This window comes from Numenius arquata, chromosome 2, assembly GCF_964106895.1.
Source record: "Numenius arquata chromosome 2, bNumArq3.hap1.1, whole genome shotgun sequence".
NCBI lineage: Eukaryota > Metazoa > Chordata > Aves > Charadriiformes > Scolopacidae > Numenius > Numenius arquata.
This window is the reverse complement of record NC_133577.1, coordinates 92,527,783-92,551,920: the sequence shown is the minus strand read 5'-3', so window position 1 is coordinate 92,551,920 and position 24,138 is coordinate 92,527,783. Positions and strand designations below refer to the sequence as shown.

Genomic DNA, 24,138 nt, shown 5'->3' with positions numbered 1-24,138 from the left:
AGAAACGCTATTCATAGCACATTTCTTCTCAATTAGTATTTTTTTAAATCCCTGTTGCTCATTTCTTGCTGTTAATATAAGTACGAAACAATGCAGATGCCTTTGTAATGTATTTATTCTCTCAGTAGCCTCTGCTGATGTCACCTTGGTTTCCAACCAGGAGGACTAATCCTCATAAATCAAATCTTCAGCCCACCTGCTGGAATGCGGACAAATGCTCCACAAAGCCATGACCTTGCATTTGCAGCAGCAGCGGACCCACCAATCCATATTGTGTATCTTCTTCTGGGGCCTCTCCCCAGAAGCAAGGGGCTGCCACGGGCCCTACGCTGTCCCTGAGCCCCAGGTGCCAAACCTCACAGAGCAGGACTGATCTCAGGGCCCCCACACAGGGCTGACGAGTGGGATCAAGGATTAACAGCAAAAGGAGTTACAGCACCGTTTGTCTCTTCCCCATTGCTTTGAGAGCCTGCATAGATTCCACGGGATGCCAATCGATTTGCTCCAACATGTCAATGAAGAGAAATTTCCGTATCTCACAGTCCCGGGGAATCTTGCTGTTACAAGCTGCATTTCTGCCCCAAAATAAATAGCGTGACAGATACTGTCTTGATGGTCTTTTCTGCAAATTTGGAATAATTAAAATTCACATTACAGGCCCATGGGAAATGAAATGGTGTGTGAGAATAGTTACAGCCAGTCAAATTTGGGAATAACTGGACTGAAGCTATACCATTCTGACATAAGGCATTCTTGCAGATGACAACATTTGCCTCGTGTACATATTTTACATCCTAAATGTTTTATTTCCTGTAACAAATACGGCACATCCACATATCATTTTGAGTAACGTTGTCAGACAACACAAGATTTATTATTACAATTATTACAGCTTAATTATTAATACAGCAAGAACTGCAGCGACTTAGATGGGTGCCTTTAAAAAAATAGCCTAATCAGTCAAGCGTACTCAAGGTAATGGCCAAATTTTCCAAAACTGAGGCAGTTGGAGGGAGAAAAAAATTAGGTATGAACATGAGAGCAAGAACTTAAAAGAGAGTGGCTGGGGGGAGAAACTGAGGAAAAAGTATTACCTCCTCCTCATTCTTAGCCCACACCATTATTCCCTCTCTTTTTGTTCTTTCCCTAGGGAATGAAAGAATTGCAGTAAATTGATAAAGCATTTGCCCAACTGCTTCTTTTGAGTCCTTCCTTTTTTCTTTTTTTACCTTTTTTTTTTCAGATGTCCACCATCTTTCTTTCCCTGAGCTTGCTCTGAGCGTGCTGGGCACATTGTCAATGGCATGGGAAGTGTTCATGCTGTTGGAGGTTTGACCAACTTGAGTATCTCCTCTGCACAGCTACTACATGCACTTAAGTATAGACTGGAATTAACACATCTTATATTTTTATAAAGCAAGCCAAAAGAAGCACACGATTTTCACTTAAAGAGATGCCACTGCCTGTGAAGTAAAAGGCTTGAGTAAAGTCTTACCAAGAATGATAAAAGGTAACGGCAATGGATACAACGGTGCAATTTGTTTTGGTATAATAACATACAAGGTATTGTAGTTTCTTTGTGAAATAGAAAATAGGTCTCAAAAGGCATTTTTCATGCAGGTGTAATCAGCAACACAGTTAAAACAGAAGGTCTGCAAAAGTATTTTTAGGAAGCTATGTAAAAAGGGGAAGCACACCAAATTAAAGGAAAAAGAGGCATTCTCAAATACGCTGAAATAAAATAAACACTTCCTAAATTAACTTAGAACTATTAAAATAAATTGATGACTGTCTCAGATAGTTAACCCTGCAGATTTTAATAAGTCGCATGTATCAGATTACACTGAAATGTGACACTTTAGGTAGCTCTGGCAGAATATTCTGTTCTCAGCCACATCAGCCTTTTCATTTCATTTAGCACTGGTGGCTCAAGTTTTGGAAGGTATGGGGCTTCTCATACAAGAAAACCAGTAATCATAGGTTCCAGACCAGAGAGGAAAACAGAAACGATGGAACACAGTATTTACTCACAGCAGCCTACTCGCAGTGAGAAGATGCATCTTCTGACTTTGCATCACAGAAGAGGACTCCTGGAGAAACACAGCCTGCCAGAATTGCGCTTCAGTTGGTGTTTTACGCTTTGCTGTGCCCTTTTTTAGGAAAACAATGCTCACGGTTGCGCTGTCAGGCCCATTCAGCACGTGGACTTCATAGAGGGTATCTCTCCTGTAGCCCTTTTCAAAGCTTCAGCTCTCTTTCTCACCGGAAGGCAGCCTGTATGTCCATCACAGCGTTCAGTATAATAATACACTTGACTTAAGACTGATGAAAAATCATCCATGCAGAAAGTACCCTTTTAACCAATAAAATGTAACTGATATATGGATCATTTCTATTCAAAGGAGAACTGAAAAGTACAAATCAGGTGCATTCTTCAGTATAATCCCGTGCACTTACAAAGAACGTACGCAGAACCTGCTTTTGTTGAAAACAGTAAAAATCTACCAGAACAGGAATGTTTTTTTGCTGTTTGCACGACAGCCTTCCGCGCAGCCCTGTGTCTCAGCAGATGCATTTGCCACCAGTTACCCAGCAAAGCCTCCACCTGCTGGGCCCTGCAAGCAGCTTGTGCTCGTGAGCATTGATTTCCATTGTCTCTGGCAACCTTCATCCAAATCCAGATCTTACTTCCTTCTATTCAGCCTCAAAGAACTGCCCATTTTACTGCCTGTGCACAGATGGCATGATTGACAGAAGCCAGCATCGCTTTCCAGCAAGACAGTATTTTTATAGCAACTTGCTAAAACCACTTATGTGCTAATAAAACTGGGTATTTATTTAAAGAAAAGATACTCCTGAAGATTGCGTCTGCATTGATTTTTTTTTTTTTTTAGCTGGTCCCATTTCCTTTATTTACAGCTGGATAAAATAAAAAGGTTTATTTTATTTACATCTGGAGAAAATAAAATCAATCCATTTTGTATGTGAATGTAATGCTGTTCGTTACGAGGCTTCTTGCTTCAGGAAATTTAATCTGTTCTCCTGGATGCATTCTCTGTTCTTTCCTCTATTAATAATTTCTCACACAACAGAGCATTAATACTATCTGACAGAGAAAAAAAGAAATCGCACTGTGATGCCTTTTCATAAGCCTTATTTTTCTTACTGCTCAATGGTCATCAGACAGAAGTTACACTGCAGTAGTTTGGATTGGTTTGTGAGGATTGTTTTTAACTAAGGAATGACACCCAGTGTTACAAGGCAGTTATCTAGTTCCTGAGCATACGAGACCCCTACAATCCAGGAACTCAACAGAACTTTTTTCTTGTATCTTTTTCATCACAGCACAAGAGCCTTCTGCTCTCACAGCAGAGTTTTGAAGCATTTTATTACAGACTGTTTTTTTCCTCTGGTTTAGAGACTCATGTAACTTAGTTCATGTGGGTAGGACCACCGAAATTGGAACAAAACCTGTCCTTATGATGCTTATTTGGCTTCCTGCTCACAGGGAGGTGCTTGGTAGGCACATTTGCTGCATTTGAAAGCCTTAACACATTTAAAAGCAAATTCATATGGGTGTATAAGTCTTGCATGGGTTTCCATTTCTGCCGACGGTTTGTTTCTAGATATGGTAAAGCTATTTGTTGCCCTGGGAGCCTGGAGCGCCAACCCCTAAGCGGTCTGCCTCATCGCCCCCCCCACTACGAGTTTTGGGGACAGGCGGCTATTTTTAGAAACAGCGGGAGGAAGGGGAGGACAACAGGCCTGGGGAGGACAACAGGCCTGAGGAGGAGCTCCCTCCCTCTCTCCCTCCCTCCGGCGCACCTCGCTTTCGCCCCAGTCGCCCCTCCGGCTGCCCTTTACGGGCAATGGAAAAATCCAGCCGCTGCCGGGAGGCGATCCACCCGCGCAGGCCGGCCTGCCTCGCAGGGCCGGGCCAGGAGCCGCCGGTGCCCCCGGAACCGCCGGCAGGCGCACACACTGACTCACACCGCGGCTCCCGTACCCACGCGGGCGCCCACGGAGGAATAAACCGCACCCGTCCCCGCCCGTCCCGGAGGAAAGGCCTAAGGAGATACCGCCGCCGCCCGCCCCCCTGCGACCCGCCCCCCTCCGCCTCAGCTGCGCGAGGGCGGGGCCTCACGCCGCCGCGGCGTCCGCCCCTCCCATTGGCGGCGGGGGGAGGTGCGCGTGACCGAGCGGCGCGTGACGTAGGAGGAAGAAGACGCCATTAGGGGGAGCGGGGCCGTCGGCCGCAGGCAACGTTGTGGTTCTTGGCGTCTTTCTCCTCACGCTCCCGCTATCTCCCGGGGAGCCTCGGCGGCACCTTCCCCTCTTCCTCCAGCCCCGAGAGTCCACACGTTTCCCCGTGGGTCTCCGTCCCGGTTGGTGGCGGCGGCGCCTCGCGGCCGCGGTGTGGGACCGTTGATGTGAGGCGGCGGCGGCGGGGCGCGGATGGCGGCGGGTGCTGGGTCGGCGGCCGGGGGCCGCAGCTTCTCCTTCAAGGTGGTGCTGCTCGGGGAGGGCTGCGTGGGGAAAACCTCCCTGGTGCTGCGCTACTGCGAGAACAAGTTCAACGACAAGCACATCACCACCCTGCAGGTGCGGGCCGGGCCGGGGACGGGCGGAGAGACCCTGCCCGCAGCTACCGGGCTAGGGCCAGGGTGGAGAGTGTTGGGGAAGGGGGGTCCGCTGCTCTTCCCCTATTCCCTTGCCCACCTCTTAGGGTTTCTGGCCAGTGCTAGCCCGCCACTGGTTGCCCTGCGGCGCCCACTGGCCGGCTCCTTCAGCCCTGGGGCTGGTGGAGTGTCGCTCCCTAAATCCGCACTGGGTTTTCGGTGCTGGCCGGCTGTTGACCGCTTAACGGCGGCCGGGGTGACCACTGCCGCCCTTCAAATGGTGGCTGTCCCCTGCCGAGGTTGCTGGAAGCGAATTTTCTGGTTCTTTTTAACGCCTCGGACTTAAGCCTTCAGTATTTAAAGATCTTGTTTCTATTCTGAATACAAGCTGTTCGTTTTTTCCGGTTATGCGTATGAATGTCTTCATTTGAATCTTGGGAAGTATGATTTGAAAGTAATGTTGCTATTGTAGTCGTCGGTAGTGGACTGATGACTAAGTGTTTCAGACGTGCTGCGTTCCTGTTAATTATAGTCTTCCTCATGTTCTCAAATCCTAACACTTGAACTGCCTAAATACTGCTGTTTAAAGAGAACAGCTTTCACAAAATGGTTTATGAGATTAAGGCTTATGATTTAATAACAGAGAAGATTCTTAAGGCTTACTTGCTTGTCACATTATCTCCCTGAATTTTGGCCCAGTTCTCAATAGTACTGTTTGCTTATTCGTAAACAACAAAAAATTGATGTTTCACTTAGGAGTGTGTGACAGGGTGTCTGCTTGAAAGCAATGTTTGTGCATTACCTATTGGTGCTGAATGGTATGTATGCCATGGTAGGAACTAAAATGTTTATGTTGTATATGGTCTCAGAAAACATGTTTTAAATTTTGTGTTGTGGGTTGTGTGTTATGTCTTTTTGGATGTCTCTCCTTGTTTAACCTTTTTGTTTGCAGTTACACCAGTTGCACAGCATCTTTCTTAGCGATTGTGAACACGTATATGAAAGTGTGGTTGTAGTGCTGTAGTGTATACTGTTCTTAATACTCTTTTGTTGTGAATAAAGAAACAAACCCTGCCACCATGTGGGTCATTAGTGGGCTTTTAACTACTTTTGAGGTTCTGTGAAGTACAGAATAAATAGTAGGTGATGCCAAAGTAGGGCCTAAGGGTAGTTGCACACTATTCCTGTGCATTTAGGGGAAAATTCTTATAGGGTTGATTATCTTAGAAGTATTTAATAGTGAAATTTTCCCTTAAAACGAAAGCCACATTAGAGAAGCACTAGAAACAATACAGTGTATGTTTCATAAACAGGTGCTGTTGCTCCACTTCTGCTATAAAGCTCAAAAACCAACATGTTTTAAACTTAGTTACCCTATGTTCATACTCTGCTGTTGGATGAATGCAGTTGGTGGGTTTACTAGGTATGGTAATTATGGCAAACTGATTTTAGCTCTGATTGCCGTAGAGCTAATTGATATGTGCTACCTGCAGGAATGACTAGCAGCTTGTAAGTGTCAGGCCTGCAGTTTTAGTTTTCAGCTGAAGTGTAGCATTGAGCGAACAATCGGTGCATCTAAATGATTATGTATAGCTGAATTCTGGTATCACATGTAGCTAGAGTAGAGCTGAGTAGTTTGTCATGTGATGCAGCTTGGTGTGTTTTTTATGTTAATTATGTTCTTTAAATCTGTAGTGGAAAACCTAAAATTGGAAGCAAAAAGTGAGTTGCAACACAGACTCAGGTCACAGATGTCATAAAATGGGCCTTTAAATGGCTCAAAAATGTAAACAGTAAAAAGTCTCTAGATACTATGGCTTCAGAGCTTTCAGGTTTGACTGCCTGGAGCGGGGTGTGTGTTATGTTTGTGGAGAAGTGGAAGCACGTGCTCACACTCTGAGATTTTGTTTCTCCACTGTGACTAGGTTTCTGGTTGCTACCTGTATCTTTTAACTGACTGCACTGTGTTTCTCAACTCGCTTGCTTTTCTGTTCTGAGCCTCCTTAGCCACATATACATCTTATTGATTGTAAAAGTTGAATCTTACTGTACGTCATGTGTACTTACGAAGTATTATCTCTATTATTCTTGTTTTCCTACCTTTTACAGTTCTAGAAGAAAATTTTAGTAAGTTCTACTAGCAAATTAAAATGTCCCTTAAAAAATAAGGAGTGACTAAGATATCTGATTAAGCAATGAGGTGACATTTTTTGCACAACTTTCTGGGTTTTTTTGAGATTAGAGGCTTAATCTAATAAGGTGGCTTTGTTCTGTGGCGTCAGTTCAGAGTGTTGCAGCAACTTACTTTTGTTCCTATAAAACCAAAATTAGATAAATACTTAGCTTCTGATTCAGCAAAGGAGCCACAGTGATGAATCATATGAAAAGATCGCTAGATACCGAGACTAGAGGCTCTCCATCCACAGTAATCCCCAATGTAGGAAGAAAAAGGTACTGCATAGTGCTTTATTTCAATATAATTGCAACAAAAAGGCTAATGAGACTGTAGCCTTCTGGAAACTAGTGTTTCCTGCAGTGAGCCTGATGATGGGGGGAGAGCACAGAAATCTTTAAATTGGTCAGTGTAAATCTCTTATCTAATGTATATCTATGCTTTCTTCTCTGAATTCTAAGAGTTAAGTGTTACTCTATTGTGAACATAACCTGTGTACACCCAAATAGGGTTTCACTAAAAACCTTCGGTTAGTGCAAAAGAGAAAGAGAGCTGTTTCTCTTCTCTTCTACCCCCTCCGCCTTCTTTCCTAAATGCTAGCTAGACGGAAATGGTGAACTGGAACTCAACCTTTGAGGTTAGGAGGCTGCTGGGATGTGTGTAGTTACAGTAGCTTTGAGTCATGTACCTAAGATATTGATGACCTGCAAATTGAAATTAAGGTAAATTGAAATAAGGAAACATTTATCTAGAATAGTGTGAGAAAGCTGATGCAGGGATGGTGGGGCTTTTTGCAAGCAGGGAATACAGTCCGTGACCTGTTGTCAGATCTGGTGGACAGTTAGAATTAGTTCCTATTGATTAAAATATTGAGGTCAGTGCTCTTGTCTTGATAAAATGATTCTAAGCTATAAATTGATAAAAGTGAACAACAAACCTACTGTCAAACTATTTTTTAAAACATTTGGGTAGACACTTTCCGTTAGTTAATTACTCAAGATAAATACAACTTTTGTGTACTGATCTCTCAAATGTGTGGAGGACTGCAAAATATCCAACCCAGAAGAACCACTGATGTGATTCTAATCGTATACCTGGCTTGCCTCTGTTGAAGGTGAAATGGTCAAGGGGCAGATGACATACACCTCTCCCTTCAGTGACTTTCAAGAGAATCTTTTCTAGCTGGGTCTTGTGTTTACTCAGGCCTCCTTATCAGCTCTTAACAGGGCCTGATGGGCATGTGAAACTGAGCTTTTAAAAGAAAAGATTTTCTACAGGCATATGAAGAGAATGGAATTTTAGCTCTTATAATTGTGTTACCCTTTTCTTCTAAGTGTGTAAGTGTTCTTCACACCAGTCATAAGATGCTAGAGTCAAAATACCAAAATTAGTAGCTTACTTCAAAGACCTGTTTGAGATTATTTATATTTGAATTAACTGTAGTCCTATACATTTGTGGGTTTTTGAAAGTCCTAGCAAAAATGAATTGTCATAGTAATGAAAATAATATGGAAAAGAGTTACTGATTTTAAGTTGAGTCACAACTCAGAGTTAATTTGGTAAATTCTTGGGAGATGAGGAAAAAATGTTAAATCCTCTTCTGTGTGTAACTACTTAACACTGTCTAGGCTGTACGGATTTCAAAGGCTTTGACACTCTTGGCAGCTGACGTTTTTTTCCTAAACTGTCTCAAAATAGTAGTTAAGGCTCTCAGTTCTGTGTTGAGCTCCCCCCACATTTCTAAGAACAGTGTAGTCCTGCTGTTCACCTGATTATTTACTTGCTGTCTAACCTCAGAATGAGTGAAGAGTAGTAACTTTTTTCTTCCATGAGGCAAATGGAGCTTGAAGGGAGTGGGGGGTGTTAAAAGGTACATACTAGCTGGTTTGCCTTTGGCATGTTTGTCACTGTGGCTGTAAAATAGGCTTTGCTCATGGTAAATATGCCAAACTTACCCATACTTAGTAATTCAAGAATGGAGCCTGCTAACAGTATTCTTCAGGTATATGAACACAATGAAGAAGAAAGAAGCATTTAGTCTGTAATATAGTATTGACGGTTTCTCACAGCATATTCACAAAGTCTTCTGCTCATTACTAATCATGACTACTTCAAATACCAGGTTCCAATCTTATTATTGGGCCAGCTTTTTAGACAAACTTGCTTGTAATCAAGATATCTGGTATAGGATATTATCTCCTTTTTTGGCTAGGGCCCTCAGACTTTAGGTAGACTAAAACTTAATTAGTACAAATTGATCAAGTTTTAATGCAGAGAACAAGTACAACTGCCACAGTCTCCTGTGATTATTTTTTTTTTTAGGAGACACTAAAAAGCCTTACTTTAATTGTATGGGTCTTCTAATACTCAGGTATTTAGGAAAGGAAATACCCAACTCTTAGTGCTAAAAAACCGTATTGCTGTCAAAAGCTGTAGTGACCTGAAGGACTGGTGATACTTGAGTAAAACTTCTGTGGGGATAAGCCTACTTTAATATTTGCTCTTTCAGATAGTAAAGCTATCTATGCTATTAATTGGGCCAATGTCTAAAGCCATGATGATATAACTTTATGGATAATGAGTTCTGTAGTTTTTTCTTAAATATAAATCCTGTTTCTGTGAAGGCTTTTTCTCCCTTTTGGTCCAGAAATGTGGTTCTCAAACACCTATGTGAAATTCATATCAGCTGAGCAGATTTGATTGTCAGTGTTGTGACAAAAGCAAACAAAGCTCAGAAGAGCTTTTCCTTTGAGACTTAGAATAGAATATCAAGTACTGTAGTACAGCAGATCAATAAAACACTGTCAGGTAAGCTTGATTCATTGTGCCTAACCATACCTTCTCTTAACATGGCCCAAGTATTGGTGAATTAAAACTTTTGAAGTCACCTCTAAGCTTTTAGCTTTTAAACTCTGGTGTAGTAGAACAAATTATTAAATGAAGACTAGACACTGATCAGATAATCCTAGGGACAGCTAGCTGGAAGCCATGAACTACTTCCTGCAGAGCTTTTTATTAGAGAATTAAAGTTGTCCTGATGTTTAATATTTTCTACTCTGCTGTTGAGCTGTTTGGCTAGTGTTAAATACTTTTAAACATGCTATCTGCAACTTTTTCTGAAGTTGACTTATCCCACCTTGCTGTAGACTGGTGGGGTAACATTAATGCTTTAGTTATGTTGAATGCAATGGTCATGATTATTTCTTTGCTATCTGCTATCTTATCTTGAATCATCTCAACTTAGGTCATACAGATGCCAGAGTTGATGTTAGGGAAGTGGCTGAAGAGCAGGAGCTGTTCTAGCAGCTGAGTGTTGGATGACTTGAACTGTAATACAGGCAGCATTCCAGAGAGGCACTTTCATAGCAGTTTAGACTAGTGTAAATTGAACTATCGTGGTCTTCTGCATGCATACTTGTTGCTTATGTAGTTAAGCAGCTGATCTGGACCATGCCACATCCCACATACACATGACTTTTAGTCAGTTCAGTGCCTGGTCAGTGCTCGTACAGAGGGTTCATATTGAACTGCTACAGTCCAGCTTAAAATGATCTAGGATTATATCGTAAAATACCACTGAGTACTTGTTGGTGTCCAAAAGCTGAAATGAAAACTAAGTATAATTTAAGAAAAAAGACAAAAGTTAACCCTTGGCAACTGAATTTTCTGATGTTAACCTGTTACTGCTAGACTTCATAACAGGGGGAGCAGGTTCCTAATCTATCAACTCCTTCAGACCCTGTCCTAGCTTATTAAACTTGTATTAAATTATACTCCTTTTTAGCCACAAAACTATATACTTGATAACAGAGGTGGTGTTTGAAAATGTGGATCATGCAGGCTTGGAGAAGAACAGACATACTTTTCAGTTACTGAAATTAGACTAACCTTGCAATATGCTTTGGTCCTTTTAAAACATTTTCAGAAGATAATGTAGTGGAATTCTTAGAGCAGCTTGTATGCTTATTCTGAGGCTTTTCTTATCCTGCCACTTGCTTTCCTTTAGTGTGTTAGTGGAGAAGCCTATCACTGAGCTTTAAGGAACAGTGTCTGGCAAAAAAAAAAAAATCCAAAAATCCAAACCAGACCACTTCTTCAAAAAAGCCCCCCAAAACAGATGGGGAGAGTTGTGGTTTCACTTCAGCAGGAAACGGAAAAAGATAAGACAAGAAAACTTGCAGAATACTAGTGTTCTGAGACTTTTAGCGATAAACTATGTTATTTTGTTCTGGGAGCTCACTAACAGTGAACTACTTTGCCTAATTCCTGCAAATTCAAAATCCTGTTAGGCTGGTTCCTACCCAGACTTCATGTACTCTTGGGAAATGCTTTAAGTTCTGCTTAGACTTATCAGTGTTGTGAATTCAGACTCCTTCCACACAGCTTTTATCCTTCCCAAATCATTCAAAACAACAGCAAAAAGATGTAGTAAATGATTGGCTTAAGCCAAATTTATTTAGAATGGACTCCTGGCAAACTGTAGTGAAATGATTAACTGGCTTAGTATTGACTCAGCATTCTGGCTTAGAGTTTGATCCAGAAATCTGTCTTTTATTGATTCAGATGTTTTTATTAGTAAATCAGTCTGAAGTCAAACGAGACATTCATGTGTAAAACTTAACCCTAATCTGTTTTGCTTTCCAGGCATCTTTTCTTACAAAGAAGCTAAATATTGGCGGGAAAAGAGTAAACCTTGCAATATGGGTATGTATATTTACTTTCCTATTTTCCTTCCCCTTGCTAAATAAGTAATTTTTCAGGAAAATATTCTGGGTTTGCTAGAACTCAAATGTCAGGCACTTACTAATAAAGTAATATTTCAAAGTATTTGGAATTTCTTGAAGTATTGTTTGCTTTGTCTAAGATGCTAACAAGTGTAATTTTAAATGCAGGATACAGCTGGTCAAGAAAGATTTCATGCTTTGGGGCCGATCTACTACAGGGATTCTAATGGCGCTATTCTAGTATATGACATAACAGATGAAGACTCTTTTCAGAAGGTACTGGACAGATTTTTATCTCTGTGCAAGATGAAAACTGATTGAAAGGCAATCTGTGATACAACTGTGTAAATGGGAATCTTCTGTTTTCAGCAGTAATATATATTACATCTGCAAATTTAGACCGTATAGTGGAAGTATATGCCTTGTTAGTATTCTCTTGAAGGCTGACTTTTTCAGTCTACTGAAGTTCTGGCAGGGTTATTCAAAGAACATGAGGGAATTAGATGTATGAGTTACCTGTTACAGGCTATAAACATAAACCAGTACTGTTGTGATATGCGATACTGATCTCTACTGTATAAAACAAGTTACTAAAAGATACTAAGTGACATGACCTTTTACAAATCTGAAAACTCTGAAATTGCAATACATGACAGTGAAAACATTGCTTTGTCAGTCATAATAGATATTCGGACTTCAAATCCGCACTAGAACCTGAAGTTTAATGGCTACTTATTTTACAGTGATATTAGTTGATGAGTCTGCGCAGGTGAGTTTTTTCCAACCCTATGTCAAATCAATGCTATCACTCCATAGGATGCTCCACCTGAAAACTGGTGACACTCTTTCCTAAGTGAGTTTGTCTTGGGTGAGCTTGTGGCAAAAGTAGTAGGACTTCTTTGTAGAGGAGTAAGAAATTGTGGTTATATGGTTAAGGCTTGGGTTAGCAGTGATAGAAGTAAAGGTGTAGTTTGACAACAGCTGAAGTAACTTCAATAGCCTGATGTAGGGCAAGTAAAGCACTTGTGCTAGCAGTTAAACTTCTGTCCCCCTTGTGCAGAATTGTAATGACTTGTGAGTACTGCTTCAACTTGTGCCTTTTCATGCTGAGCCCTGCTTAGTAAAATTCTGTGGTATCAAAATACTTATATCCTCAGAAAAAAGAGTAAAGGTTAATTTGCAGAAGGGACTGCATAACTACCTCTGTATCATATAGCCTAACTATTTTTAGGCTCTGGAAGTGATTGCCTCTCTTAACAACTTAAATTATCTTAAAATAGCAGTCACTAAGTCAGTGCAGTGATCATAAAACTTAAAAGTGTGACAACAGAATTGTAACAGATACCTTGCCATCAGCTGACTTGGCACACTTGTCCCATCTGTTCTCTCAGGAAACAAACACTTGTTATAGTCTAACCTGAACAACTCAGTTCAGGTACCTCTACCTTTAAAGTACCATTTGTGATCTGTCAGTAAGTGCCTGTTGATAAAAGATCTCATGCCTGACCTAAAGTGGCCAATGCAGTGAACTTGTTCTTTGGAGTGGGGCTAATACCAGTATGGTGAGTTATATTTCTGGAGTGACTGAACCATTTTATCTAAGTCATTTGCTCTTAATTTCAACTGCAAACTAAAACCTGCTGAACAAGGGTCATGCATAGCTATCTAAAGAATATTTTGTCCACCTGTGTTGCTTTAAACATGTTTAGACTAAACAGTTAATGAAGGAAATGGGTCAGTCAAGCAATGCTTGAGCTAATAGTATATCAAGTGAAAATACGCTTACCTCTGTTCTTTTTGCAGGTAAAAAACTGGGTTAAGGAATTAAGAAAAATGTTGGGAAATGAAATCTGTTTATGTATAGTAGGTAAGTCTTTTTTTTAACATGTGATTATAATGAGTGAATCAGAAATGTTTCTTTTGATTAATACCATCTTCCGAACACTGCTTTGACAGCTTGTACTTGTGAAGGGGTAAAGCTTATGTTAATTTGATATTTAAAATTCAGTTGGAGGTAGAATTTTCAGTAAATCACATTGAGGAAAATAAGAGTTAGTTTGGAAAAACAAGTTATTTAATGATATACCATGTCAGTGCATGGTACAGACACCTGCAGACTGAAGTGTAACAAAGAAACATAAACCTCAAGTGTGTGTTATCCTTCTTGCAGGTAGTAAAACATGTATTTTACTTTTATTAGTGGTATGGACTGGATGCTTGTCTGTTACCATAATCAAGTGCTTGGAAGGTGGAATGAGTCTTAAAGCCTGGGTATTTCAATCAAACAGAATGCAACAGAAATACAGGCTTTAGATTTAAAATTGGTGATTAGAAGTGATTAGAACACATTCAGGAGGATAGATGTATGGGTATTTTACAAAAATTACCTCTGCAGCACAGATAAGCTGCCTGACAAATCACAAAAGAAAAGCAGAAGGCTGTATTGGTGGCTTCTGTGGAGGTATTTAGCTGTTCTGATCTCTCTACAGAAGTAAAACTTCATCTTCATTGCCTGTTGTGTGAAAAGGGATTCTTAAATCATATTGTTGTTCTCCAAATTGAGACTTGTATAAAAGTTGGTCTTTACTGGGACGGCTTGTAAGAAAATGGTAGGGTACCATGATTACATGATTGCTTTCTTTTGGGTAATTTTGAAGTACAAAGACTTGAAATATGAACTTGTTTCCAACAGGTAACAAAATAGACTTGGAAAAAGAGAGACATGTTTCAGTGCAAGAAGCAGAAACGTAAGTCACAGCAGTTTATTAATAGAAACAGTCATTGTCGAATTATGCTGCAGTAATAAACTTGTAATGCTGTTAACAACTGGCAGGCATAAACCAGCAGTGCCTAGCTGGCTGCTGTGTTAAGCATTCTGTTAGTATCTGAGTCAGAATGTCCTTACTGACCAAAGTGTAACTTGAGTTGTACATGATTAAAGTCAACGTTTGCAGTTTAAATGTGTTTCTAGATGTGAAATTTTCTTTGCTTCATCTAGTGTTCTTTATGGATCATAGCAGTTTTAACCATATAATTCCCTTTTTACATTAAATCAGCATGTTTAGATTAACTCGGAACTTGGAATAAAACCTCAAGTGATCATCTTTCTGCTTCATGTAAAGTGGCTTAGAAAGATTGAGTCCTTCAGTACAATGAAATTCTGTATCTGCGTTCCTACAGGTATGCTGAATCTGTTGGAGCAAAACATTATCATACTTCAGCTAAACAGAACAAAGGAATTGAAGAGCTGTTTCTTGACCTTTGTAAAAGTAGGTATTATCTAGTTTGGTAAGAGCTCATTCACAAAATGCTGAAGGCTTCAGGATGCTTAAAACCATCTAGAAAAGCCTTAATGTAAACTATTACTAAGAACTGATAGTCTACTTAAAGCCACCTGCGTACTGTAACAGCTAAGTTTGATGTATGGATGCTTTTAATTGCAAAGTCATGCTGTACTTCAAAAATGTCTTTTTGTCACTTCGTTGGAGCACTGGCTACTGTAACTTCAAATCAAACTTCATGTGACTGGTCTCACTATTGTCTGTTTCAAACCCTTTGTTTCAGCCTCTTTCAAAAAATCTCAAATTATGTCAATTACAAATCATAAACTCAGTTGTAATGATGCAAATGGTACACAGCAGTCTAAGCAAATGGTTCACGGATCTAAACAAAAGATCACGGCATGTAGGTTAAAAACACAGGGGAGTTTCCCTAATCATTGTGTTCTTATAGAATATATCTTATATAATTCTTATAAGAATTTCAGGAAAACTTCATCTGTGTATCTGAAGAGTAGGCTGTTGAGTTTTGTGGGGTTTTTTTTTAGGGGGTGCTGTGGTGTGTGTGGTTTCTTGTTAGTGTTTTTTTTATAACAGAATGTTCTTGATACGGGTAGGTAAATTTAGCGTTTCAAGTCACTAGCTCCAGAACATCCAAGCATCTAGGGTCTCCTGTAGTCAACAGGAGCTGCTGGATGTTTGGTGCTTAGGAAGAAGATTTAAGTATATTCTTGCAGCTGTGCCATGTGATACTGAAGTACTTATTTCTGCATAACAAATAGGAGACCCAGTCTTGCTGAACTTTGTGCATGTAACTGAAATAGATTAAGATCTCAAAGTCTTGTGTGAAAATGCAGTGGAATGTCATCTAATACATTTCTTCCTTTACAGGAATGATAGAAACTGCTCAAGTGGATGAAAGAGCAAGAGGCAATGGTTCCAGTCAGTCAGGAATAGCAAGGCGAGGTGTACAGATCATTGATGATGAGCCACAAGTACAGAGCAGTGGAGGGTGCTGTTCTTCTGGATAACTATAAAACTGTGCATCACTGCCCTCTCTATATGAAGACTGCCATATTCCAAGTCACGCATTCTTTACCAATGGAGTAATAGGATTAACAGTATTTAAAAATTATCACATGTAACACTGCAGAGACCTTAAGTGCTAAACTAGTGGCGTCTGTGACCAGAGAATTGGCATTTTCTACAGTGGTTAACAAAGCAATTACCAATGGCCTTTTTACATATTTTTCTTTAATGAGGAATAATATGCATGTAGAAAAGACCTACTTAAAGGCTTCATTTATATTCTTTTAAATCAGATCATTATTTAATAACTTATATACATTGTTGTTGGAATGGTATACGTTTTTGCAGCTCTTTGTATTTTGTGGTAGATTGAATTGTATCACTTCTAAAATGCAAATTGATTTTTTTTTTTTAAATTAGCAGATACCTGAAGTAATATTTTTGCAGGGCCTCTACAAGCCTATAACTGTCAACTACTTTGATATATTCTGTTCATCCTGTATGCCAAGCTGGTAAAATACATTGTAAATTACATATTAAATATTTTATCTGCTTTTACAGTTGCAGGTGCAGAAATATGTACATCAGTCTTGTCAGTGATTGTGAAGTGTGTAAGTCAGTGAAAGATGCAAGCTTTTCATGTGTATTGTTGAATTGCTCATTCTGTTCCCCCTCCCTGAAAACAGCATTTTTTGGTACATTCATAGCTACAGGATTATTTTTTCTTTTAAGCCTTTTCTGGCAAGTAGCAGTATTTAGAGTACCTCCTTAGTGGGAAGGGAATGCTTCCTTCTACTGCTGTTTAACATTGAGGTGTCTGACTGCCAGCTAAAACAGTTGGCGCATGCATATATCTTGCCTCTGCAGTTACTTTGGCCTCTCAGAATATCCCCAGAAAGTCTGTCTGGTAGCCAGTAAACCAGATGCATGGGAAACTCCTAAGCTGCATTAATACATTTGTGTCCCAAGGCAGCATTATAAATTATTAATGAGCATTTTTTTCCCCCTTTATTGCAGGGCTTGAGTGAACAAATGAATTGGCATTAACTAGATCTGCTACTGATTGGAGTGATTAAGTGGAAGATACGAAACTTAGCAGATGTAATTGTAACTTTGGGGAATCTAGACAGAACTGAACTTACTCCTGACTTGTTCTTTTTCTTGTAAAGTGTTTTGAAGCCCACTTAAGTTCTGGGAGGAGGGTTTTCGGAAACAAAGTGTATAAACTACTATCACAAAGGAACACAAATGGTGGTAGCTGAAACTTCAAAATGTTTTGTGCTCTGACTTTTTTTTAACTGAAGTTGTCATGCTTGGAAAAACAGTAAAGGTGATGTCTATGACAAAATAGAATATTCCTTGGCCTGCCTTTTTCTGAAGGGTAGAATTACTATTGCATATGAATGCATTGAATGGTGTGGGTATGTTTCGATGCACAAAGGAGTAATAGCAACTAATCAGTTTGACATGTAAGAAGTGTGCTGCCTTCAATATGATTTTTATTTTCTCTGAAATAATAGATGGCTTTGATACAGACTGGTCCTGGTGCACTTTTTCCTTTTCTGTCTAAACTGTGGTGTAGATACTTTCTCTTAAGCTACCATTGCCATGCTCTCCTGACATGGCTGTATGCTTGATGAACAAAGGTGACTTCATGCTAGTGAAGATAAAGTTTCCTGACCACACATAGCTTTGGTGTGAACCTAAAATTCATGGTTATGTGTCTATATGTATAGCAACACCATTAAGTTAACATTCTCTTATCTAACTTAAGTGAGCCTTGCCAAAGTTGAAAAACAGGTCAGTTTGATTTAAAACCAATAGCTTCAAATCCATACAGTTAGATAAAAGTGAGTCTTGTAAGTGGTAGGTATTGATAAGAGGAATGAAACTGGCAAGACTGTATGACAGATTCCAGTCTTGAACATAATAGGAGTTCCAGATTTTTTGATTCAATTTTCATTTGAATATCTGGATTTTTTGCAGAGATGGGGGGGAAAAAACACCAACCAACCCAACCTCAACTAGACTTGATACATAGATGCATCCTGAGGGCTTACCTACACCAGAGCATACGTGTTCTCTCCAGTGCTGAGCTTTCTCCACTTCATTGGAGTGGACAGATGTAGTTCTGGTCTGCAAATTAATACTAGGTGTTTACCCAAGAGAATGTTCTGTTTGCCTACTTTGAAATAGAAGCAGTGTATAGAATATCTTTCTGCTGGCAGCTGAAGTTTTTCTTTAGTGTATTCTGTGGTTGGGGCATTCTGTGTGACTTCTGTCAATTACAAAAATAACAAAGTCATGTTGATACTAACTCTGAAGTCTCTTGCAAAACTAAAACTATTACTACTGAAGATATAGGTGGGGTAAGGAAGCTGAAAATTTGTGTGATTAAAAAAGGTTCTGGTTGTTATAGGCAAAATACTTCGTAAAAAAATTCTCAGAAGTTACTTTTCTTAAGCTACAGCTTGAAAAAAATAAAACAGTTCCAGGAAAAGACATCTTTATTGAAGATACCTGTAGTGGTTTTTGCATTAAATATATAGGAGAGCACAGATAGCTTGGTTTTCTGTATTAGAGCAGGGTTTTACTCTGAAAACCAAACCACAAAGTAGTAATACCAGGTTACTAAGTCTTGCGTTTGCTGGAATCATCTAGATTGCCTGGTTTCTGTGTCTCAAGGAAAACTGTATTCTTGTTGCTAACTGCTGCTGCTGAAAACAAGTAAGCTATTTTTCATTCTTGTGAGAAGAGTGCAAGAGAACAACTATGTCTGTTGTTCGAAAGTATCTCTATTGTGGGATAGATAATACCAGCCAGACACATGCTAGAGCATGTAAGTCAACATTAAGCACACTTCCTCAGAATAAATCAAAGATTAGACTTCTTTTTATTATAGCATGAGTACAAATACCTTTCTAAAGCAACTTTAACTACTTGCTCACAGTCTTGATGCTGCTGCTCTGAATACTTGAGCTACCCATGAACCTCTATCACTTGCTGAAATAAAATCTAACAAACCGAAGTCCAAAAACCTTAATGCAGCAGTATGTATCTAGTAGGATTTATTTATGGATGCTGTCTTATTGCACTTAAACTATAGTTCAGAAGTTATAAAAGACCAGATAGACTGATTCAGGCAAGGAAACTAGTAGATTCAAATATTGTAGTGCTTGGAGATGAGTGTAATTAGGTGTAAAGGTTGGGGATGATGACATTGTCTGGTTTGCAGTGAACTCACATATGGTTCCAAGATGGGACGTTCAGTGTTCAGATGAACTGCATTGGCTAGTCTCTTGAGGCAGTTAAGTATTTGAGTGTTGCCTTTATTACACACTTTTCAGTGTTCACACATTATGGACAGGCATTCTTGCTTATTACCACGTTTACAAGTATTCCTTAGCCCTCTTTTTCCTGCCACTTCTCTTGTTCTAGGTGTTTAACTTGTATCTCTGCCTACAGCTCTTGAAGAAACCTAGTAATTTAACTTCTACTTTAGATTCCAAGCCAGATGAAAAAATCTTTGCAAAAAGGTATGAGGTCATGGCAGGTGGTTAGAGCACAAATTGAATTCTCTGAAAATGTTGGATGCTGTCAGAGAAAAAAAAAAAAACAAAACAGTTTAAAGAAGGTAAGAGGAATGGGCATCCTGCTTGAGGACAAATGGAGCTCAGGAATCTCAAAAAAAAAAAAAAAGGCAGTTAAGTGATATGAATGATAGAGTATGGGAACAAGAGAGTTAAAGCCAGCCACCTCTCTTGTTTTTCTGCCTTTTGTTGAAGGAAAAGAGAGAAGTGGAAAGAAAAAGGCAAGTAAGAAAAACTGAAGGTGCTGGTAGTGGGCTGCAGAGTGAAGTGCCGAGTTAACCGTTTCTTGGTGGAGTTGTTAGTGTGTCATATCAGCGATGGTAGTTGCCTAATTTAAGACTTTTCTAAGATTACTACCTAGGTTGTTCTTCCTTCTGTGAAATACCATTTTTGCTTTACTAAAGACAATACAAATAACTTTGAACAGGCTTTCAGATACAATACTAACCTACTTAAAACTTGACTAGAATATGCTAATTTATGAGCATTACAGTTAACTGACCTTGTTAACCTTAGTTTGTATCAAAGCTTAGGATTTTTTTTTCCCTGACAAGTCAGGAAATACATCTCTCAATGAGGATAACTTTACTGTAGTTGTGTTAAGGAGTTGCAGATGAAGATGAAGATCCTTGGCATTAGTTGCTGCACAAGTTCAACAAAGCCCCCACACTGGCTCACTTTGTGCTGGGCACTGTTGCTCATGCTATTCTTTTGGGGATTCTGCTCAATGCCCAGTTTTTTCCTCTATTTAGGACCAACCTGTGCATCTCAGTGCTGTAGTCATCTACTGAATTTAGGCTTTTTCTATCAAATAATAATGTATACTCTTCCCTCTTGATACTGTATTGAGCAGAATGAGATGGAGAAGTAGTTTTGAAAGTTGTGGAGAATCTGAAATGTTTGTCTTGAGTTGGCTTGAAAAGTGAGAATCTACGAAACTGTCACTGTTATCACAAAGGTATTATTCTGTCCAAGATAACTGAAAATATTTTGGCTTGGAAAAAAGTTTTAATATAGTCTGATTAAAATTATAAATGGCTCTACTTCCAAAATGAAAATTTATTTCAAGCTGATCTCTTTTGATTCTTAATTTTTTCCAAGACTTAAGTTCACCAAACAAGGCCAAAAGCTCCAATTGATTGGCATGTTCTACAGCCCTAAAATAATGTCTGACAGGGAGAAGTTGTGTACTCATTTATATTCCACTGGACAGTCTGGAGCTTTGATTGTATTTATTCAATACCAGGATGTTGAAAGATGGACTGCAAAAATAATTGTTTCCATCTATTGCCACTGCTTTGCACATGCAGGCAAGCAGCATGACCTGATGCAGCTGCAGAGTGAATGCGAAGAGGGTTTCTGTCTCTCATCCTGCTTGTTGGCTGCACTGATGCTCATTGTTAATGAATTACTACTACAGGAAACTTCCTGTGCTGGAGATTCCCCTGTACAAGAAAAGAAACATAGATGTTCTCTGTTTGCTTCTCTAGCTCTTCTACACAGTGCTAAGTATTACAGCAGTAAGACCCAGTTCCTCCCAGTTCTTTTTTTTTTTTTTCCTTCCCTGTCAAGAGGAGCTTTTCTTATTTCTTGACAGGTAATTTTTTCAGTGTATCTAGTCTCACTCATCTCTTGCAAGGGGTGTAAGACTTTATTGTAGATCACCTAGAAGCAATTGCAGTTTGAAAGTATGACAACAAAGGATGATGACTAGCAACAATCTTGTCATATCCTGCTTCCAAACCAGTGAGGAGAGAGTATTGGAAGTTTGATGGCAAGTCCTTGCTACTTCTGGTACCTGACTGCTGGTTCTTGGATATTGGAAGTGACTTAAAAGAAATCCAAGTAGAGAGGATTGGAGAGAGCAAGGACTACTTTCTCATCTGTGGCCAAGTAGTTGATATCCTGTGACAGATCCAAATTCATACAATGGATCTCTTTTGAGCTGTTGAAACTGTTAAATTGCAGAAGTTAACCGTAACTCCATTCTGAAAGATCAACAAATTTGAGACTCAGTGGAAAAAAAAATATCTAGTTTTTCAGAACAGGAAACTTAAGAAACTGCCTAATCAGGCTTTTCTTAGTAGAAAGAGGAGAGCACTTGATACCTAAATCTTTAAGTGCTGTCAGCGCTATTTGATCACACAGGCATAATGATTGTCTTACTGGATTTTTCTTCTCAGATAAACTCAATGAGCTTATCAGGCTCAATCAAATAGAATACTTTTCTTTGAACCCAGAGAAAATGTTAGCAGGGCAAAAGCCAACACTGAAAAGGACACAGTATTTTTAATATCGGGTAACTTGACATTGTCAAATGTTGTAGGAATATGCTATTTGGCATTTGTGGGTAAAAGGAATTTTGAAAAAAAAAAAAAAACCAAAACCACATTGAAAAATGGTCTCTAGCAGAGCCTTCACAAACCTTACCTTTCCCAGTGCATTGCTGCAGTTGGAGTTCTTAAATACATCTAGAGTATTTTATATGCCAGTGCATTTGCATGAAGATAGTTTGTGATAAATTAATTCCAAATGATCAATCAACTAGGGAAACAAGAACTTCTTTAGCATGACTGCTGTTCTATTAATGCCTAATATTAGAAGTGTTTATGCATGTAGGTGGGAATGGCTCAATAGAAAGCAGGATAAAATGTGTACTGAAAATCAGTACAAGAAATCAGAGCTGTGGATTTTTGTTAGTCATACTTGAAAATTATCTCTTACATTTTAGTGAGTCACAGAATTTGAAACTTAATGAACAATTTGTAATAAAGTGGCCCTGAAAATTACTGGAATAGTGCTTGTTGGGGGCAGTGACCTGGCTTACAAAGAGACTGGGTAAAAACTGAGACCACAAGTTTATGTTAGAAATACAATAACTACTTTCTGAACCCATCTGAATATGATGTAATGAAAGAAGGCTTTAAGGGGCCAAACCAGGCTCAGTGAGGTTGTTCTACATTATGCTAGCATATATCCCAGAGACTGCAGTGGGAGCAGGGACCCATCAAAATGCAGCTTTGATTCTCGAAATTGGTCTTTGGCAGCCCAGAACAGTTCATGAAGAAGAATCAGTTGCTGTTGAATGACATTTGTCAGCTTAATGATAGCCCCAGGCACGCTGCCTGTGTGCTAAAGGAGCAGCAAAAACAAGTCAAACATGGAACCAAGGCTCAAGACTGGGAATTTTCCACCAGTTATGTTTGTCCTACTGATGTCCTACCTCTGTAATGAATGTTTGTGCACACTTCCCTAGTGAAATCTGCTGTTCAGCTGATGCTGTGGATTTGGACTGGATGGACACTCAGTGAAAACAGCAAGCAACAGGAAAAGCAGGGCAAGATAAGGGGAGTTTGCACAGTTCCTGCTTTGGCTGTTCTTAGCCCTTTCATTTGCACTTTTAAAAAGTAGTAGCTATATCCTACTATCTTTGTGTCAGAAAGCGTGTTTTCTATTTTGTGAGAATTTTTTGGTTAAGAAACTAAAATCTTAAGAGCTTTTTAGAGTAAATCTAGATCTTTCACAGATTTAGCCTTTCTGAAGACTGTCAGCATCTCATTAAAGGGGCTATATTAAATAATGAAGAACAAGTGTGCTGCCCGTAGTTACCCCCTGCAATCGGAGTCCTATGGTGAATGTTTCAAATAGCAAAAGGCGGCAGAGTATCCAGTGCATCTCTGACTGCCAGCTTGCTCTCCCATTGTTTTGTGACACAGAGTAAGTGCAAAACAATCCTCAACCATAAGATGTGCCTGTACTGCTTTGAGAAGCTGGTTTGAGACTTAAAATGATACTAAATTGTGCTTTGATTGGAGCCTTCAAGGAATCTTGACCATCCTTTCAGTATGTGAATACCGCAGTGCTTGGCACTGTGGGACACTGATTCTTTTTAAGTGACTTAGGGATTTCAGCTTGGGAAATGGAGCTGTGTCTGCAGTGGCTTGTGATGGCAAGTTAAGAGAACTAAGTATTCTCTTAGTAGCACAGACTCATCCTTAGCATTGCTTTTTGAACAGCTGGGATAAACACAGCATTGCCTATCCCCACCCTAAAACAATTGTTTCGTTAGTTTCCTGCTCTTTCCAGGAAATGTTGCCTGTTGGTGGTGGTGTAATGCATATGTAGAAGTGATGGGGTTACTACTGTTTGTCTCTTTCTGCATTTCTAGCTCTGGCAATACTAGTCTGTGCCAATCGGCAAACAACAGATCAGTTTCTGTTTAGTCATCACACTCGGATAGCTTCCAGTTACTTGCTGTGGAGGCTGATGCAATCATGAATCTCTCCTTGCATGACAAATGCAGAGCACTTCATGTTGGTATCTGCTCTGCTGCTTTTATATTTTTAAGAAAGGCTTCTTGTCCCACTGAGGCAACAAAGCTGTTGTAAAGTTGTGATCAGTTGTACCAACTGTAATGTTTTCTTATGACAAATCTTGCCATGGTTTCGATTGTCTTGTTTTGGGTTGTTTCATATTCTGAAATTCCATTAATACTTGATGTTCATAGATTAAAAAAAAAATACCAGGTTCACAAACAGGATCTCACAGCTGTGGTTATGGATATACAAAATGTGACACAGTGCAAATACTTGAGGCAAGCTCATCATCCAGTGTACTGCCTTCATGTCTTGTTACATCTCCATGCTTTCACACTCTAAATACAAATAAATGCTGCTGGGGAATGGGTTTTCCTTCCTTTTAATTTCACTCTGTGTATTTAATTTC

General features: G+C 39.5%; 1 protein-coding gene across 1 annotated transcript; it reads left to right on the top strand.

Annotated features, from left to right (window-relative positions):
- The first annotated feature begins 4,193 nt into the window (after positions 1-4,193).
- Positions 4,194-21,778, top strand: RAB21 (RAB21, member RAS oncogene family). Its single transcript, XM_074163943.1, has 7 exons — positions 4,194-4,602; positions 11,437-11,496; positions 11,685-11,792; positions 13,320-13,383; positions 14,209-14,263; positions 14,697-14,785; positions 15,686-21,778. Exons 1-7 carry the CDS (start codon positions 4,456-4,458, stop codon positions 15,823-15,825), a joined length of 663 nt encoding a protein of 220 aa, XP_074020044.1. The 5' UTR covers positions 4,194-4,455; the 3' UTR covers positions 15,826-21,778.
- The last annotated feature ends 2,360 nt before the right edge of the window (positions 21,779-24,138 follow it).